Source organism: Choristoneura fumiferana, chromosome 27 (assembly GCF_025370935.1).
Source record: "Choristoneura fumiferana chromosome 27, NRCan_CFum_1, whole genome shotgun sequence".
Lineage (NCBI taxonomy): Eukaryota > Metazoa > Arthropoda > Insecta > Lepidoptera > Tortricidae > Choristoneura > Choristoneura fumiferana.
In genome coordinates this window covers 8,165,944-8,186,357 of record NC_133498.1, presented here as the reverse complement: position 1 = coordinate 8,186,357, position 20,414 = coordinate 8,165,944, and the positions used below count along the sequence as shown (strand labels likewise).

Here is a 20,414-nt window from a genome sequence, read left to right as displayed (position 1 = left end):
TCATAATATAATTTCGTTATTTGGCAAAAACCAAAAAAAAAATAGTGTAAAATGGAACGGCGTAATCTGGCCCTCCACTAAAATATCTGTAACTTTCTGCCCCCCCATGAAGAAAGTTTGCCCACCACTGGTTTAGTTATTAGTTTGTTTAAAGTTTAGTAATAATTTTAAATTGGTTTACTTTATTTATGTCAATAAAAATTATATCATGTAAGTATAATAAACATGAAAATGAGCAACAACTGTACGAAAATAATAAAATAAAAATGTAAATCAATTTATTATAATAAACCTTACTTGCGACTTTACACACTCTCGTAAAGTTGAAAACTGCATCAAAAACGGTACAGCAGTTTTTATATTCATTTTATACCGAATTCACGCGTCTCGGCACACAGTATAACCTAAGTGAAGATAAATATGTTTTTTATTAACTTTTATGTAGCATTATCACACGAAAAAACAATTAAAATCTAATAATAGAGCACGATACATTCACTACAACCTGTTTTACGACCAATACGATTTTATTACTCTACCAGTCCATACTAGTTTTTGGTTATGTTGACGTTTTAGTTTTAGATGGTCTATCTAGTGACAGTTAGAAAAACATGGCGGCCGCAGTGTTGCCAGCCAAAAATTTACCCCTACACTATGGAAATAAGTTTTACCGCTGCTTTAATGCAACTATAAGGGTTAATCATCTTTTTAGTATATTTTATTTTGTCCCGAAACTCAGGAGACATAAGTAGACAGACCAGACGACCAGATGGCCTAGTGGTTAGAGCACCGGACTACGAAGCTTGAGGTCCCGGGTTCGATTCCCGTGTCGGGGCAGATATTTGTATGAAAAATACGAATGTTTGTTCTCGGGTCTTGGGTGTTTAATATATATTTAAGTATGTATCTATATCTATATATATTTATCCGTTGATTAGTATCCATAACACAAGCTTTGCTAAGCTTACTTTGGGACTAGGTCAATTGGTGTGAATTGTCCCGTGATATTTATTTATTTACAAGTAATACACACTGTTAGAAAACTGTTTGCACTCTATACTATTAGCATTCTTAAGAGATGAGCCATAAAGGAATTGCCTTAAAACTGTCAAAACTCCTAACTTTTAGTGGATTTGTACCCAATAAAATCATACTTTTAATAAGTAAGAACCACCATTTACCATGGTTACCATGGCAATAAGTTACAATAAAAAGTTGATTCACCGATAATCAGAATACAGCCCACCAAGGTTCTATAAATGGGCCGTCTGGCAAATGAAATGAAATTGAAATAATTTATTTTGCTTAAGGCCCTACGCTATCTGTCGCGGGTGGACTGCGCGGGCGCACGCCTGCGGGCGGGTGCAGGTACAATCCTATGCCCGCGACGCGCTCAGTCAGCGCTGCTCACACTATTGCTCAACAGGCGGCCACCCGCGCCGCGCAAGCGTCAGCTAGGGTAGGCCCTTAGAGATGGTAACAAAGTCTTATACTGTTTTTTTTTCGATTCGCTACCGCAACGACTATCCTTTGTGTTCCCTATTTGTAACAATATTGTTGTGAATAAATGTACTCCGTTTTTACCCTTTGGGTACAGAACCTTAATGATAATGTACCATCAGCCAAATATGTGGTCCACCACCCTAAAGTTGATAATTGATAATCGTTTGCATGTCATATAACAATAATGCCAATGCTCCCTAACTTATGTATCCACTTTTTCATACTAGTTGCATAGAAAAGTGAATACTTATGTTAGGGCACCGACTGTACATAATTTATGCGATTTTTAATTTTTCCGAAATCTCGGAATTTCAATTCAACTCCCAGACCTAATAGTTTACGCGTGCAAAGCCACGCATGAAGACTAGTATTTACAATTACTAAGAAAATAGAAAATGATTTAAATATGATTATCCTGTTATAATCCCACGCCAAAAGCTACCTTAACGTCAAGCAATAAGGTAATATTTAGTTATACAAAGTATATTAGATATCGATCATGGCAACACCAAATCAATCAATCAATCAATATGTTTATTTGTGAACATAGGTCATTACAACAGTCGAGTTCATAAACTTGTAAGCAAAAATTTGATCAAAAATATCTGAACACGCTTCTACGCCGTTAACAAAAGAGTCGTGTTCAGATCTCTGCAGGTGGTAGGACCTTGTGCAAGGTCCGCCCGTATTGCTACCACCATCTTGCTCGCTAATCCTGCCGTGAAGCAGCAGTGCTTGCACTGTTGTTTCGGCGTGGAGAGTAAGACAGCCGGTGAAATTACTGACACTTGAGGTATCCCATCTTAGGCCTCTAGGTTGGCAACGCATCTGCAATACCCCTGGGCGGTGGTGATCTTTTACCATCAGGAGACCCACTTGCTCGTTTGCCATCCAAACGACGGTGGTAACCGACGGTTAAATGTGATGCCGTCTCCGTCTATTCGAACAAAACAAATAGAGACGGCATCACGTTTAACCGTCAGTTAACACTAATCAATGGATGGTGAAACAGCCCCTAATTGTGATAAGTTAATCGGGTAATGCATTATAATGTTTGTAATCAACGCACACGCATTTTTATCTGACATGGTATATATTAATCTTGTAGGTACTGACTTGAGCTATATTTTAAACCGACTTTGAAAAGGGAACTTTAGGTTAGTGATGTCAGGGGAGTTTGAAACCGTCGGCGCACTAGAAAATCTTTTTCGTTTAAAATATCGTTGAGCAACCATACTGCTTATAAAACAAAGACCCGAGCAACCGAGCTTTGCTGCTTTGGCCGAAGTATAATATAATAAGCTGCCGGATGTCTTGTTCAGCAGTAGACGTCTTTCGGATGATGATGATGATGAAAGTGAAAAGAACTGTATTTTACACACACACACACACACACACACACACACACACACACACACACACACACACACACACACACACACACACACACACACACACACACAAATGCATGCACAATGTTTCTATAATTTATAAATAAATAAATAAATATCATGGGACACTTGACACCAATTGACCTAGTCCCAAATTAAGCAAAGCTTGTACTATGGATACTAGGCAACGTATAAACATACTTATATAGATAAATACATACTTAAATACATATTAAACATCCAAGACCCGAGAACAAACATTCGTGTTATTCACACAAATATCTGCCCCGGCCGGGATTCGAACCCAGGACCTCAAGCTTCGTAGTCAGGTGCTCTAACCACTTAGCCATCCGGTCGTCAAATTATACTGATTGTTATAAGTAAACTGTAACTGAATGTTTCGTCCTGTAATCCCCGTTTTATAACAATTTCAATATAGTCATATACCTAGTCAGTCTGATACTGGGATGTGTCCCTGGTGACAGCCACCTATGTAACTGTAACTGGCGTCACTGAAAATCAGCGTCGCGAAATCATCTTCAGATCTTTTCGCGACACACAGCTGAGTGGCGGCCATCTTGGCTGGTAAGAATAGGCATGGATGTGTATATTTCAGTGTTTCTGTATGTGTATCTATTTTTATCAGCCAATAAACCATTCTAATTCTTATTAAATATAATGACCCGGATAACTCACGTCTTAAATCGAGTTTAGCTCGACATGTCGACGAAGGGCTACGGATTAGCCCGAAACATGTCGAGCTGAACTCGATTTAAGACGTGAGTTATCCGGGTCATTATATTTAATATGAGTGAGTCTCACGGTAGTTTCATGTTCATTCTAATTCTTATTCTTATTTAAAAACTCAACACGACGTTATCAGTGGCTACCAACGGTAAATAATTTAAAGTTATCATTATTTTTATCAGTATACTTTACTTTCATGATAACAAAGATAAAGTTATTACGACAAGAGTTACCTTTAGCTTATTTCTGCGTTAGGTGGGCCAATCAACTTTTTTACCCACACTAATCTGTCCGCGACATTTTTCAAACAATTGCAGATTTTTGTAAGCAAATATGTTTTTTCTGTAATTTAATAGATGGTGTACATTAATACATGCCATTCTTCGTAAGTTTAACCTATTAAACCGTGAAATATCTTGTTGGAAGTACGATTTTTTGGTAACGGAGACAGTTTTGGTAACGCAGGAGACGCCCAAAGTGTCGGTAAAATTGTTGATTGGCCCAGGTACATTTGTTAGGTAAATTGTTGTTAAATTAGGCGAAGATGTGTACAGTCACCAGCCCCAATATCTGACACAACAAGCGTGCATAAATATCTGATACGACTCTATTTGTAGGGTCGGTAAGACGTGTCAGATATTTTTGCACGCTCCGCTGTGGCAGATATTAATGCTGGTGATAATTACAGCACACTCTATCCCATCCCAGCATATATACGTCCCACTGCTGGACACAGGCCTCCTCTCAGAACAAGAGGGCTTGGGCTATAGTTCCCACGCGGGCCCAGTGCGGATTGGGAACTTCACACGCACCATTGAATTGCTTCGCAGGATAGTGCAGGTTTCCTCACGATGTTTCCTTCACTGCAAAGCTCGTGGTAATTTCAAATGTAATTTCGAAAAACTCAGAGGTGCGAGCCGGGGGGTTTGAACCCACGACCCTCCGCTTGAGAGGCGATAGGTCAAACCACTAGGCCACCACGCTCCTCCACAGCACACTCAGTTCAATAAATAAATATCATGGGACATTTGACACCAATCAACCATCTTCATACATTTTATTTTCATCCATTCAATAATCAACTTTCCTAAGTTGAAAACTCCCGACATTGTAATTTCAAATTACAATATTTCAAAAACGGCTGAACCCATTTTAATGAAACGTAGCTAAGAACCACCTCATGGAAACTCGCTTTCAACATGAAACTACCGTGAGACTTACATTAAGTGAAATAAAACAGGATAACTCACGTCTTAAATCGAATTTAGCGCGACATCATCATCATCATCCCAGCCTATATACGTCCCACTGCTGGGCACAGGCCTCCTCTCAGAACAAGAGGGCTTGGGCCATAGTTCCCACGCGGGCCCAGTGCGGATTGGGAACTTCACACGCACCATTGAATTGCTTCGCAGGTTTGTGCAGGTTTCTCACGATGTTTTCTTTCACCGCAAAGCTCGTGGTAAATTTCAAATGTAATTCCGCACATGAATTTCGAAAAACTCAGAGGTGCGAGCCGGGGTTTGAACCCACGACCTCTGTTTGAGAGGCGATAGGTCAAACCACTAGGCCACCACGGCTTAACACGACATGCGCGGCATGTTTCGGGCTAATCCGTAGCCCTTCTATTTTAAAAAACCGCATCAAAATCGGTCCATCCGTTTGAGAGCACGATGCCTCAGATAGACTGACATTGGCGTCAACCTTATAACGCTCCTTTTCGCGACAGGGGTTAAGAAACTGTACCTGACGGACAGACAGACGGCCCACACAGTGATCCTATAAGGGTGCCGTTTTTTCTTTTGAGGTGTGGAACCCTAAAAAACACGTCATATCTTGTCATATTTACCAACTCCTGTAATAAGTAGTTTGTAATATCAAGATTTCTTCACAGTATTTGATTTGTTTCTTTGAAAGATAAGAAGTCAGACATAATCGAAAAAAAATGTTATCAAAGTAAATATTTAGTTTCTAGTCTTTTTGCGTTTATCAGTTACTAGTTAAAATAAGTGTCTAATATTTGATTTATTCAGAAAATTAGCCACTGAAAGGTGTGGTTACTTAAATATGATACGGTATTTGACTTTTTTTATTTATTTTATAAATTAAAGTATGTTATCGAACAGAAAAACAATTTTTAAGCTATCTTTAAATACAGCGTGTATTTTTGATTAGATATGCAACGGATAGTTGTTTGCCCGGATATCGGATAACCAGCGGAGCGGGAGTTGGTATTCGGCCGAATAGTAACATTATTACGGCCGGATATCCGTTGCATCTCTAGTTTTGATACTACCTCAAACTTTAAGGGTAGTTAATGAATGCCCTAAAAATCAAACTTTATTATGTTTTAGTAAACAATTTAGACTTATTATTTTCCTTATAAAATAAATAAGCGTGCAATGTATCACAACATGATACTACTTTGTTTTTAGTCAAAACGTCGCACTTGTTGATGACAGCTGTCATTATTGTACGCATTAATAGCTGCTCGAAAAAAAAAACATTAATTAATACGCTCTGGTATCTAAAGTTAACAACTTGTTTTAATGTCGGTTCACAGCACTTAAATCTAAGTCTAGTTACAGTTTGAGGCTATAATCAACAATAAACGCTGTATAACAGGGTTATAAACGTTTCAAATTCAAGATTATACAGAGAAAGACTTAACGAAAATACAAACTGAAACATGGATGGACAGAAAAAACCCAGAAAAATAGACCAGCGCTGGGAATCGAACCCAGGTCCTCAGCATTCCGTGCTGCGTGCTATAACCCCTACACCACTTATGGACAGGAATCTAGACACGAATTTTTCCTATGCATACATATCTCAGGTTGCTTATTTCTCCTTTGCTACTTATGCAGCAGCACTAGCGACATCTATGTGGTGTCGACAGACGTCACACTCTTTCGGAACCAACCGCAATAATATTGTTGTCTTGTATTGTTGTGAATAAATGTACTCCGTTTTTACCCTTAAAAATAGTCCAGCGCTGGGAATCGAACCTAGGTCCTCAGCTTTCCTTGCTGCGTGCTATAACCCCTACACCACCACTGGACAGGAGTCTAGACACAAATGCCTCCCACGCACCACACATTTCAGCCTGTTTTTTTCTTTACTAGCCACTTAAGCAGCGACACTAGCGACATCTATGTTTTTAGCTCTCATCGAGAAAATACGCGTTCCTGAGAAAAAGAGTCTTGACGGACGGACGACAAAGTGATTCTATAAGGGTTCCGTTTTTTCCTTTCGAGGTACGGAACCCTAAAAATTGATAAGGACGGCAGAGGCGTCCTACCCTACGACACAGTTGCACCGAGTTAACTAATGGATAAATTCGCTACCCGCATATTGTTTCTCGGCTACGTAATACGAATTCGTCGATTAAAAGCTAATTGGTATTATTAGTGCTTCGGCAAGTTATAAAGGGTAGCTAATTACTGCCAATTGATAGAACGGACATCGAAACAGGTCATCGTAATGAATGGAAACTGAACATGATCTTTGTTTAAGATCTAAACTAATACTTGTTGATTTGGGAGACGTGAGCACTGAGCAGAGGGGCTACTCCGAAATTCGAAAATCAAAATTCGTATAGTATCGTCCCTCTCGCTCTCGTATTAAATAGTATAAGTCCCAGAGGGACGGAACGACACAAACTTCGATTTTCGAATTTCGTAGTAGCCCCCCTGCTCGGAGTGCTACGCGCGCGCTCGAATGAGGGCTATTTTTTTTTGTCTCACTAGATGGCGCACTGTTGCGTGAGGTTTTTAAGTATGGCTTTCAAAGTCTGTTATTGCATTTTTATGGCATTCGTGGCCTCGCTTTAGAACTCATTAAATCTTACCTCACACAAAGAAAGCAAAAGGTAGCGATTAACGGAACGGTATCGGAGGGATCTGTGGTCGAAATGGGAGTGCCTCAAGGATCCATTCTTGCCCCATTCCTGTATCTAATTTATGTAAATGACCTTACTTATATGGTAAGCCAAAAGTCGGGTATAGTTATGTTTGCTGACGACACGTCTTTACTGTTCAAGGTTAGTAGAAAAGATACCGACTTCATTGAGCCCAATGAAACCCTGTCCGTGATATCCGCATGGTTTGCTGCCAATAATTTGTTACTAAATCCTAAGAAAACTAAATGTATTAAATTCTCGTTGATAAATTCATCTAACTCAAACCAAAAAGTCGTTTCTGGGAAATTGCATACGTTTTTATAATAAAATTCCAAAAAATATTATAAATGAAACGGATACAAATTCAGATCTATTGTCAAGAAGACATTAATATCCAAGGCGTATTATAAAGTTAATGATTATATCATGGACAGGGATATTTGGAAATAATTCCGATCCGCATTAGCGATCCCTTCAAATAGCGAACCTACTGTGTTAAATACTTGTGATGTATATATGTCGACCGGATGGCTAAGTGGTTAGAGAACCTGACTACGAAGCTTTGAGGTCCTGGGTTCGAATCCCGGCCGGGGCAGATATTTGTGTGAATAACACGAATGTTTGTTCTCGGTCTTGGATGTTTAATATGTATTTAAGTATGTATTTATCTATATAAGTATGTTTATCCGTTGCCTAGTATCCATAAGTACAAGCTTTGCTTAGTTTGGGACTAGGTCAATTGGTGTCAAGTGTCCCATGATATTTATTTATTTATTTATATCATTTAATAATATTGTAAATCTGTTTTCAAATATATACCTCGTTGAGTTTCTTGCCGGATTCTTCTCAACAGAGGTTTTTCCGAACCGGTGGTAGATTTTTTTTTGACATTCATGGGTGCTTGTTATAGCCTGAATTGAATAAAGATATTTTGACTTTGACTTTGACATTGCGGGCGTGAAAACAAAGTTTAGATTAAAATCATATTTAATACACCTTAAAACCGTGCCATAAAAATATCGAGCAACCACAGTGTTGCATAGTCCCCGTTTTAACGGAAAAAAGCGAGAAGGTTTCCGAAAGACAAAACTGTCTCAAAACACAGACATTCATTGCCCCGGAACGCATATTTGCTATAATTAATTTCAGATATTGCAAAATATTCACAAATTTATTCTAATTATAAATAAACCCGCGTAGCTCACCCAAAAACTATGAGATTTGACATTTTGGACACCTCACGCTACACTAGCGTTTCTAGTGGCAAATTCATACGCGATAGCCCTCATTGGCTTAATTTTATTGTAGGTTCTTACCTTCGTAAAACTTGGCCGAATATCCGGCGGCCGGATATCCGGCTATCCGGCCAACGGTCCCGCCGATTATCCGATATCCGGCTAAACAACTATCCGTTGCATATCTAATCAAAAATACACGCAATATTTAAAGATAGCTTAAAAATTGTTTTTCTGTTCGATAACATACTTTAATTTATAAAATAAATAAAAGAAAGTCAAATACAATAACCACATATCTGTAGTGTATGCTGCGACATACACACACACTCCCAATATGTACGGTATATAATAATCGTAAGCTTATTAAATAAAGGCAGTATTTACTCATCATTAGGTAGTATTACTCGTCTCCCATCGCCCCACATTACATGGCAACCCTGCCATTACGAACCAACGGAATCTAGCCGTAAGAAAACCACGCAAAAGAAGAAATCACACACGCACAATATCTCTTATTTTCTTCTCTTTCCTATTTATGTTTTTACTGTGTTTTTGTTGTGATGTAGTGTGTTTTTCTTGTCAATAAATGTTGTGAGTTTGAGTTTGAGTTTGAAATAATAAATGAAGACATCATGAAGAAAAAGAAGAAAAAATAAAAAATACAAAAAGACTCCCAAAAAACTAATCATAATTTGATTGCTTAGTAGCGACATCTCTTGTCTGGGTGAGCGGTTAGTTCCGAAAGAGTGTGATGTCTGTCGACGAAACATAGATGTCGCTAGTGCTACTGCTTAAGTAACATAGTAGAAATAAGCAACCTGAGATATGTATGCATAGGAAAATTCGTGTCTAGATTCCTGTCCAGCAGTGGTGTAGGGTTATAGCACGCAGCACGGATACTGAGGACCTGGGTTCGATTCCCAGTGCTGGTCTCTTTTTCTGGTTTTTCTGTGCATCCACGTCTCAGTTTGTATTTTCGCTATATAATTATGCTTAGCTATAGCTATAGCTATGCTTAGTTCGGGATAATTGGTGTGAAGTGTCCATGATATTTATTTATTATAAATTTGAGTATCGCCCGCTACGATATATCTCATGGCGACTACACCTAGTATAACTGCTGTAGCGGAGCGTCTACATCGGACCATTGATACCGCTCCCACATAATATGCGCTAGCTGACAAATCTTAAGCTTTACATTGTACGCATTTTGCAGTACAGTTGGGTCTATAATAATTCGCATAACGTAATATTCCTAATTCAAATTGGCATAACGTTACTTCGCATACTTCGCTTCGTTGGCAGGCATCCCACTACGACTGACGATAGAGTTGCGGGCAACCGGTGAATGAAAGTGGCGAGTTCTCGTTCAATGTGGCGTTCTAAGAGGGATGCCTTTGTCCAGCAGTGGACGTGATGATGATGATGATGAGTATAGTTCGTTACCTGGTCAACAGTGAGTATGACGTCCCGTCCGGGGCGCGGAGTCCCGGCCGGGGACTCCACCGGCGAGAACCAGTTGGCCGTGGACTCGCCGAACGTGGACGCTTGAGGCTTGAGGAGGGGAGTCCGCTCCGTGCTTTGGTGGTGCTGGTGACCGGCTGGAGAGAGAAGTCATGGTTATTTTTGGAATGCCCTCGTTTGTCCGTCGGTCTGTCATACCCAGAATCAGAGTTAACTGGACCGATTAGTTGAAATTTGGCTCTGACTTAGGGGCTGTTTCAGCATCCATTGATTAGTGTTAACTGACGGTTAAATATGATGCAGTCTCCTTCTATTCGAACAAAACAAATAGAGACGGCATCACATTTAACCGTCAGTTAAACACTAATCAATGGATGGTGAAACATACCCTTAGGCTGGCGCTTCAACCAGAGATGTGCGAGGATGTGTTGCGAACAATGCGTTTTTCATGAACCAATAGAAATGCTTCATTCAACCTATCCTCGCTCCGCTCAGCTGTTTCCACTAGGGTTGTAACTGTAACGGAACTTCGCCTCCGCCTCCGTTACTGCGGAAGTTCCGCAAGAAATCGTATCTTCGCCTCCGCCTCCGGCCATTTTTTTTGCGGAGTTATAACGGAGATTTATTTTTCATTTAACTACCTCGGCGCGCAGCAGAAATTTAATTTGGGGGAAACGGAGGCTGGCGCTGCCAAGAGCGTAGTCAGCGGTATCGGCAATTTTTGAAAAAATATTAGTTTTTCTTTTACAAATATACAATTTTACTCGCAAATGTGATGAAAAACATTGTATGTCGCACGGGCGGTACTAGAATTACGAACATCGACTCATTAAAGCCCTCAGTCTTCGACTTCGGGCTTCTAATAGACTCTCGTTCGTAATTCCTTATTTACCGCCCTTAAGACACAATGTACTATTACGCACGCTACTTTGTCAGTGACGCGTGGAACTTTGCGCTTTTCTATTAGAGAAAGTATTTTTTTAATCGGTCTAGTTGTTTGGCTTTATTTTATTAGCATTGAACAAATAATATGTATTTTTATATAAATTGTCTTGAAGGACTTGAATACATCTTGGCAATTTAGTCAGAATACATGTTCAGAAGTACATTTTTTCTGACCTTAAACACCTAATAAAACTGGTGTAGCAGAGCGTCTATATCGGATCATCCTTACTGTCAGCGTCATCACTCACCAATGGCTTCGAGGATGGTCTTGGCCTGCAACTCCTGAGGCAGCACCCGGAAGTCCAGGAACCAAGCCTCGCCCCAGGACAGAGTGAAGGATGCCAGGATCAGGAATACTTGGTACACTGGCTGCTCAGCATTTGGCCACTGGGGATTACAATACAATATAATAACTCTTTATTGAACACCAACATATAGTAAGCAGTACAGAAAGCACAGGTATATAGAGATTATTAAGGTAAGAAATAGGCCATATCAGTTTACTGCAGACGGAGTCCATATAAGCGTTAGTACATTATTATAGTACGTTAGTACAGAGAGTAAGCAACTGTCTAGTCTAAACACAGAAGACGTTGAGATTCATAGGGTGAGAATTCAATGGGAATATTGTGTCCTCAATGACTAAGGTTAACTGGATGAGATCCCTTCAAGGGATAAGTTCGCCTTTGTGCTTCTTATTACCTTGTCATCTGTTAATTTCATGTGTTTTTATGTAGGTACAATAAAGGGTAATACAATAGAATACTACTAACTGACGATCATAACTACAGTGCTTTCATTCTAACATGTTGCGGGTGACACTTGATGCACGTTTCGTTTCACTCAAAAAAAGTTGCTGCGGTCTAAATACATGGAATTATATTTCAGTTGTAGCCTGAATATGACTGGCGTAAAATATTTGAACATAAAGAACTATGTTATACGAAATAAATTTAAGCTATCAAATTTTTATAATCAATTAATTAAATTCAAAGCACTATTAAGTGAAGAAACGTAATATGCGTGTAACGTAACACCAGAGACTCGTTTAGTGATGGGACCTGTGGATCTTGAGTTATATCGGTACTTATTAATTGGTAAGTGGGCCAATCAACTTTTTTACCGACACTAATCTGTCCGCGACATTTTTCAAACAATTGCAGATTTTTGTAAGTAAACATGTTTTTTGAGTAATTTAATAGATGGGGTACATGAATACATGGCATCCACCGTAAGTTCAGCCTATTAAAACGTGAAATATCTTGTTGGAAGTACGATTTTTTGGTAACGCCAGAGACAATTTTGGTAACGTAGGAGACGCCCAAAGTGTCGGTAAAATAGTTGACTGGCCCAAGTAACGATTATTCTTGCAAACTCCGTTTAATCTTACTTAAGTAGCAAATAATATTCCAACCTAGAATTTCACTAACATTCTCATCAAAATTAGCTTAATAATCGGATTAATGACATTAATTATGATTAAGATTTTAAATTATTAGTTTTATCGACTCAAGTTTCGACACTTTGACTCTCTAGTCTTGTGATATTGACAGCTGTCACCCGCACCATGCTACAATGAAAGTACTGTAGTAAAGTTCATGGCGAGCTACAAGGCATTGAACCCTTGTTGCCCATTACTGGGTTGGGTATACTGTGCTTAATATGACCATGATTGGGCCTAGATATATTATTTTTTTACTTAAAAATAATGCAGGCAATACTCACATCATATACAAATACTTTTGCTATTAAGAAGGCACAGGAACAACTTGTAGAGAGCTAGAAAAAAAATACATACATATTTATTTAATAAGCCGTGGTGGCCGAGTGGTTTTGACCTCTGGCCTCTCAAGCAGAGGATCGTGGGTTCAAACTCACAAGATTTATTGACAACAAAAACACACTACATCACAACAAAGACACAGCAAAAACATAAATAGGAGAAGAGAGAAAAATTAGAGACGTTGTGCTGTAGTGTGATGCCAAAAGGACTCGGCTCAGCATGTGCCGTAGCCCTGTAACCAGAGCTCATATGCGATATTACATTTGAAATTTACCACGAGCTTTGCAGTGAAGGAAAGCATCGCGAGGAAACCTACACAAACCTACGAAGCAATTCAACTGTGTCTGAAGTTCCCAATCCGCGCTGGGCGCGCGTGGGAACTACAACCCAAGCCCATTCTGAGAGGCTTGTGCCCAGCAATGGGACGTGTATAGACTGACATGATGATGATGATGATGATCATACTTACGGCTATAACACTCCAGTTATTAATATAGATGACAGCGTAGAACAGAAGGAGAAGTATGAACCGACAGACAGCGACCAGCACTATATCGAACAGCGATATTTTTATGTTGTAGTTTATTATTTCTCTATTGAATATTTGTTCTAGCGTCTCGCCTTTCATCTGAAACAACGAATATTATTAATGTGAATGTCTGTCTCTCTATCTGTTCCTCGACCTCTTCACGCTCAGGCTCCGTGTACACCAGTTGTGCGAAGATCGTGTTTTTCATGAACCAATAGAAATGCTTCATTTACCTCACCTCGATCCGCTCAGCCTTTTTTTTTTATTCATCTGGGTGGCAAAGTGGGTCGCCTGATGGTAAGAGATAACCACCGCCCATAAACATCTGCAACACCAGGGGTATTGCAGATGCGTTGCCAACCTAGAGGCCTAATGGGATACCTCAAGTGCCAGTAATTTCACCGGCTGTCTTAGGTACTCTCCACGCCGAAACACAACAGTGCAAGCACTGCTGTTTGACGGCAGGATTTGCGAGCCAGATGGTGGTAGCAATCCGGGCGGACCTTGCACAAGGTCCTACCACCTGCAGCCTCAGCTGTTTCCATTAGAAATGTGCTGCGCGAGGATGAAAAACAGATTCGGCGCAACACATCTCTGGTGGAAACGTAATAATAATAATCTGCTTATTTCTTAGAATATGGTACAAAAGATGGTCGAATTACATTAAGTGCGTCATATCCTGCCTCATCGGCGTAGAAATGTTAGAGTTCCAATTTTATATTCGTTAAATTAAATTAAATTATCCAATTATTGTCGCAAAAATTAGCTCAGGTTAATTTACAATTACAATAATTATACAATCTTATACTCATGGAACTCATTAATTGAATAGAAACACACATCTGCATAAGATAACTGGACCTCTGGAATAACACATAGGCTACTTTTTATCTCGATATAGGAGTGGAATTCCCTGCCTGCGACTGTGTATCCTGAACACTACAATTTGGCCGCTTTCAAGTCTAGGGTGAATGAGCATTTACTAGGCAAGCGTGCTCCATCGTAGGCCTCATCCTCGCTTTCCATCAGGCGTGATTGTGGCCAAGCGCAAGCCTATATTGTATAGATTATATATATATATATATATATATTCACACACACACACACACACACACACACATACACACACACACACACACACACACAAGCATCACGCCTGTATTCCCAAATGGGGTAGGCAAAGCACACGAAACGTCACCGCTTCAGAGTCACTTTTAACAATTTTAGGTTTTAAGTAAAAAATATTCCCACAGGATTTTTTGTAAAATTCTGGAATAAATTCAGCAGTTGTATCTAATGATTTCCGCGCGTGAAGTCGCGGGTAAACCCTAGTGTCTAAAACATACCATAACACAGATCAGCCACATGAGACTGGTGAAGAGCAGGTCAAAGGTGACGAACAGACAGAAGAACCGTCGGACGGTGGACATCTTGCCCTCGGGCCGGTGCCCCGCCGCCAGGTCTTCCGACACCAGGTTCAGGGAGTGGGAGTTAGCTGGAAAAAAAAGAATGTAATGCTTTCAGTGTTACCGCACCAATCTATCGAAATCGACCGATCAGGACCACTCTGTGGAGAGTGCGGTCACTTAGAAAATTTAAAATTATTTAGTAATTAGGCCACAATGGCCACTTTTATACGACAAAGACCATCATTGCAAAGAAGAATGCGCCGGAAGAAACTTGGCAGAAAGTAATTTTTCCAAAATAAATAATTACAAAGTAAATACTTATAAAGTACAGTATAAATTTAAGCAAAAATTACATGAAAAAAAATAACAATACAGGGATGTATGGGGTCCCGTAATTAAAAAACTTAATTGAGATTAATCTAAGTAAGTATACAGGATGGTACCAAACGATGATACTTTATAAACAGGTGAGTGTTACTTACACTGAACAACTTTCTCCAAAAAACATAGGTCGAAAACCGAAAAAAAAAATTCTGACTCCCATACAAAATGTATTGATTAGCTGACCAACTTACTATGGAATGGCGAAAAAAAATCGTTTTTCGACCTATGTTCCTTGGAGAAAGTTGTTCAGTTTAAAATCAAAGTCAGACTCAAAATATCTTTATTCAATTTATGCAAACAAACACGTTCGGAAAAACCTCTTTTGAGGAGAATCTGGCAGGAAACTCAACAAGGTAATATATTTTTTATAAACAGATTTACAATATTATTAAATGATATCTATACATCACAAGTATTTACCACAACTTAATTTTTAACAACACTATCACTTGTTACTTTACATAGTACCATCGTTTGGTACCACCCAGTATACTTTTTATGGCTAAAATGAAATTACTAGAGGCGCGTTTGGAATTTTAATAGCATTTATCTTGATGTGTAAGTATGTTAACCTCTATATGAGTCAAATCTTGCAAGTTAGACGCACTTTTAGTAGTCGGATTGACTTGAAATTTGACATACTTATGTAAGTCCGGTGACAATACATTAATCTGGCAGTGACATCCTGGTAGTCCGGCCAAGATCGTCTCCGCAGGACAGAACTCCTCAACGGTTAATGGCATTGACTTGAAATTTGGTACGGAAATGCAGTTTGGAGACAATAAAAAGTACAGTCAGCAAAAAAGCTTGTATTAAAAATTACTTTTTCAACAAAAACTTTAATTTTTATAGTTTGGAGCTTAATAAAGAAATTGCATTGTACAGTACATCAGAATTGTGTAACACTATACCTGTTTGATACGTGATATTGATAAGAGAGCATTGGCATTAAATATATAACGTTATTCAGAAATTATATTAAAAATATTTTCACATTAAAACATCAGTGGTGGCCTAGTGGTTTGACCTACGGTCTCTCAAGCAGAGGCCCATGGGTTCAATCAAATCTGGGCTCGTTCTCTGAACCTTTTGAAATTCATGTGCGAAATTACATTTGAAATTTACCACTTTAGAGTAAGCGAAAACATCGTGAGGAAACCTATACTAATCTGCGAAGCGTGTGTGAAGCATGGAAACTAAAGCCTGAACCCTTCATTCTGAGAGTGAGAGGAGGCCTGTGCTCCCCGGCCCTCCAGTAGGACTTATACAGACCAAGACGAGACATTTTTTTTAATATAATTTCGGGGATCTTTGATAACGCTCTAATTTAATGTTTTAAACTTTCTTGATTTTCACTCATAGTCAAAATACCACCAACGGGACTTATCACGCTAACACACACAAGTAATATTTACCTCGACGTGTCTACTCGTGACCACGGCCACTGTAATATTGCCAAAACGTCGAGGTAAATATTACTCATGTGTGTGTGTGGGCTCCAATTATTTAAGATTGGTTTTTTGGAATCTTTTTGTATTTTTTATTTCAATTCCAAATTTTTTGTTACTTTTACGGTCATCCCGTAAAACCTATATCGAAAATACAAACTGGGAATCGAACCCAGGTCCTCGGCATTCCGTGCCGTGTGCTATACCGCTACACCACCGCTGGACAACGATACAGACACGAATTTCTCCTATGCACCTCATATCTCAGCTTGCGTTGTTTCTTATTTAGCCACTTAAGCAGCTGGTCTTATTTTTCTGGTTTTTCTGTGCATCTATATTTCAGTTTGTATTTTCGATACTCCAATTATTTATTTTAATTAATTTAGCTACATGTTTATTTTCGGGAACAAACAATCTCTAGCCTTCGTGTTATCTGGAAAAACATGTGTTATCGAGTTTTATCAATCGCCCAAATACTATTAATTATTAATGATAATTGCTTACAAGAATTTAATTGAATATGAATGAAAATTGCGAAAGCTTCATCGTCTAAATTCGTCCAGCCGTTTTAGTGTGAGGGAGTAATAAACAGACATACAGAGATACAAACTTTCGCTTTTATAATAATATTACTAGCGACCATCCCCTATCAGTAACATTATAAAGAAGAAAGAAAGAAAGAAAATACATTTATTCACAACACAAGCAAGACACAACAATAGTATTAAGTACAAATAGACAACATGTAGAAAGAAGTATGCGTCATTGCGGTTGTGAATCGGACACTGGCTCAGCATAATGCTGAAGCGTTAATAATAAACACCCCAGCGCTGATTTTCAGCCAGCACCGTTGGTGACCCTCGGACCGCTACAAAGATATATTACACAGTTTTAGATATACTACACAGTTTTATTACTAAACATAAGACTACATAAATAGATAATTTGTAAACTATGAAACATATTATTTATTATATTATGAGCATTATGATTACTGGAAGCTAATAAACTAAAAACAATTAGGTCAAACAATCAAACAATCAGCCAAATAAGTGGTCTATCAACTTTTAAACAAGTTCCTATCAAATGAATATGTCGCTTAAGTCGAACTTTCAAGTTGAGAGACACGTCTATTGGCATTATTGATATGCGACATGCAAGCGATTATCGACTTTAGGGTGGTAGAGCACATATTTGGCTGATGGTACCTAATTTGCTCACTTGCAATCATTAAAGTTACTATAAAAACTATGTAGTATAGTCTAAGGGCAGACTAATAGTATGGCCGATTGTAGGATGAGTGGAAAGGAGTGTAGCATGACGTATATGAACGAGTATAAGAGATGGCATGAGATTTGAGTGTATAAGAGTGAAGGAGAAAGAAAGACTAAAAGATGTATTAATTTTTCATTTAAAACGAGAGATTGGCTAGCCACGGAAGACGAAAGACGTGATTTTTTATTAAATTTATTTTACTTTTAAAAGGTGTTTTTACTTCAATTTACGATCACGAAATTTATAACGACCTCCGCAAAGTAATGCCTGATTCAATAAATTGGAAGTTAATAAAATAGTAGATTATTGTCGTGGCCTGGAAGTAGGCAATTGCTGGCTGAGTATGAGTATTAAACGGACGAGCTTGCGAGTCCGTTTAACTAATACGAAGCCAGCAATTGCTATTTCAGCCGAGACTAATATAAAGCTTTTCTCAAAAATGGTGAATAATTCTGAAATAGAATAAACTTTTTCTCAAAATATATTGTAAAATTTAATTTTATTCCAATATTTTTCTTATGCTTTCCCGCCTTTTTTCATTAAAAATAAACTGCAGGTCCGGAGTTCCAACAAAATATCTGATACCGGCCATTAGACTTGGCTGTATGTATACGACTTGTGCCAATATTGCCATGGCCTTTTTAACTTTAAAAAAATGTGACTGATTGCAGGCGCGCTAATTCATTATTGTCGAGCTAGCGCGCCTGCAATCGTTTTAACTTTTTAATTTTTCGCTGACCATAAACTATGCACTTCACCTTCTGATATGTAAAGAATAATGTCAATTTTTACGGTCATTTTTGAGAAAAAATATTTAAATAATACTCACACAAAGTCCTGTAGTGGGAGTTGTTCACACTGCCCAGCAGGGACTCTGCAGCTATTCTGACGGAGTGGTCCGTCATTCTGCTGCCTGGAGAGATAACACTTAATGACACTTGATAGTTTGTATTCAGGGCATCTTTACTTAGATACTGAACGGCTTAACTGCCATCATACCATATGAAGCCGCATCTGTCATTTTTCTTTTCGAAATTAAGTTACATACATAATTCAATGGTCTAGACTAGTAGACATGCCAAGAGATTTTTATTTTGACAAGAGAAAACGCAAGAGCATGCTTATTTTGTGTATTTGGCATTCAAATGTTAAAAATTCAAAATTTTGCACTTAGCACATTTGTCTTCTAGTCTGGACCATTGTTATAAGAAATCAGCGAAAAAATAGACTAATTGTAATTTCCCCGCGTGGTGTCAGGTTAGAATTACACCTCTCCATTTCTTCCGTGGATGTCGTAAGAGGCGACTGAGGATAAGGGGTTAGGTATACCGTAGGCGACAGGCTAGCAACCTGTCACTATAGTACCGTTTTTGTAAATCTAAAATTGCTAAAAGTGGCTCTGAACCAGTAACGTTTTGTGTGCTCTGCCTACCCCATTTGGGAATACAGGCGTGATGTTTGTGTGTGTGTAATTACCATACTTAAGATGTCATTACTTATAAATATCATTATCTGTCATTATTTCGATCAGAAAAAGACAGATCTTAAATTAAATACCCGAAGTGTCAATTAATTATTGTATTAAATGAGTGACATTTTCATACCCATTAAAGTTAATTTTTAAAAGACAATGGTGGCTTAAAGTATTATGTTTAAAAGATAATTAAGAATTAAAATAGGTAATTAATGATCTGCAGTAAAATGGTGCAAAGATTATTCAAGTCCAGAACTACATTTTTTTTAATTCACACATAATATGAATTTAGCAAAAGATGATTTAAAAAGTGAGTTTTTTTGATGTTTCTCTAATTTGCATTTCAATGTCACTTATCCTTTTAACACTGGTTTTCTCCCCCTTTTGTAGTATACCAGACTCATTTTTATCTAAAAATAACATCAAATTATAATCCAAACCCGATTCCCTTTTTACTTCCCCCCCCCTTGTTTTTTTTTTTGGTATATTACCCTAAAATCCCTTAGTTGAAAGAAAAAGTATCCAGTAGTTTAAGCTGTGTCTAACTATATGTTAAGTAGTGGGTTATTCAGTGGTGGCAGGTGGTTACTTTTTGTTTTAGATTGGTTGTGGCTGGTATTCTACCGAACAAGGACAGCTCTACCGTACTCAACCTGAAGTCGACTGGCAGTGTCTTATCCAACCTCGACATTGGCGGAATCATCGCATCGTTCGATGGGGCCATTATAATACCAAAAATTGAATTGAATCAATGTCACTTATAAAGTTTGTAAATTGTGCAATTTGACCTTAACAACTAATTACTTATTATGTATGAAAATAAATCACTGGTGAAAAAAAATAATTTCCAGGTTATATTTTTATCAATGAACTGAACCATCTGTTGTGTTTAATGGTAAATCATGAAAAACATAGTGTATACT

The 20,414-nt window shown here is 38.3% G+C and overlaps 1 protein-coding gene across 1 annotated transcript in view; it reads right to left on the bottom strand.

The window, feature by feature from the left end:
• The window catches only part of Start1 (Steroidogenic acute regulatory protein-like), a 37,541-nt gene that overhangs the window by 16,432 nt on the left and 695 nt on the right, over nt 1-20,414 (bottom strand). Inside the window, exons 2-7 of the mRNA XM_074108499.1 lie at nt 18,847-18,930; nt 14,848-14,996; nt 13,442-13,600; nt 12,915-12,968; nt 11,438-11,576; nt 10,227-10,381 (exon numbers count right to left, since the gene is read on the bottom strand). Of these exons, the coding sequence (XP_073964600.1) occupies nt 10,227-10,381; nt 11,438-11,576; nt 12,915-12,968; nt 13,442-13,600; nt 14,848-14,996; nt 18,847-18,922 (732 nt within the window). The 5' untranslated portion in view covers nt 18,923-18,930. The remainder of the gene's footprint in view (nt 1-10,226; nt 10,382-11,437; nt 11,577-12,914; nt 12,969-13,441; nt 13,601-14,847; nt 14,997-18,846; nt 18,931-20,414) is intronic.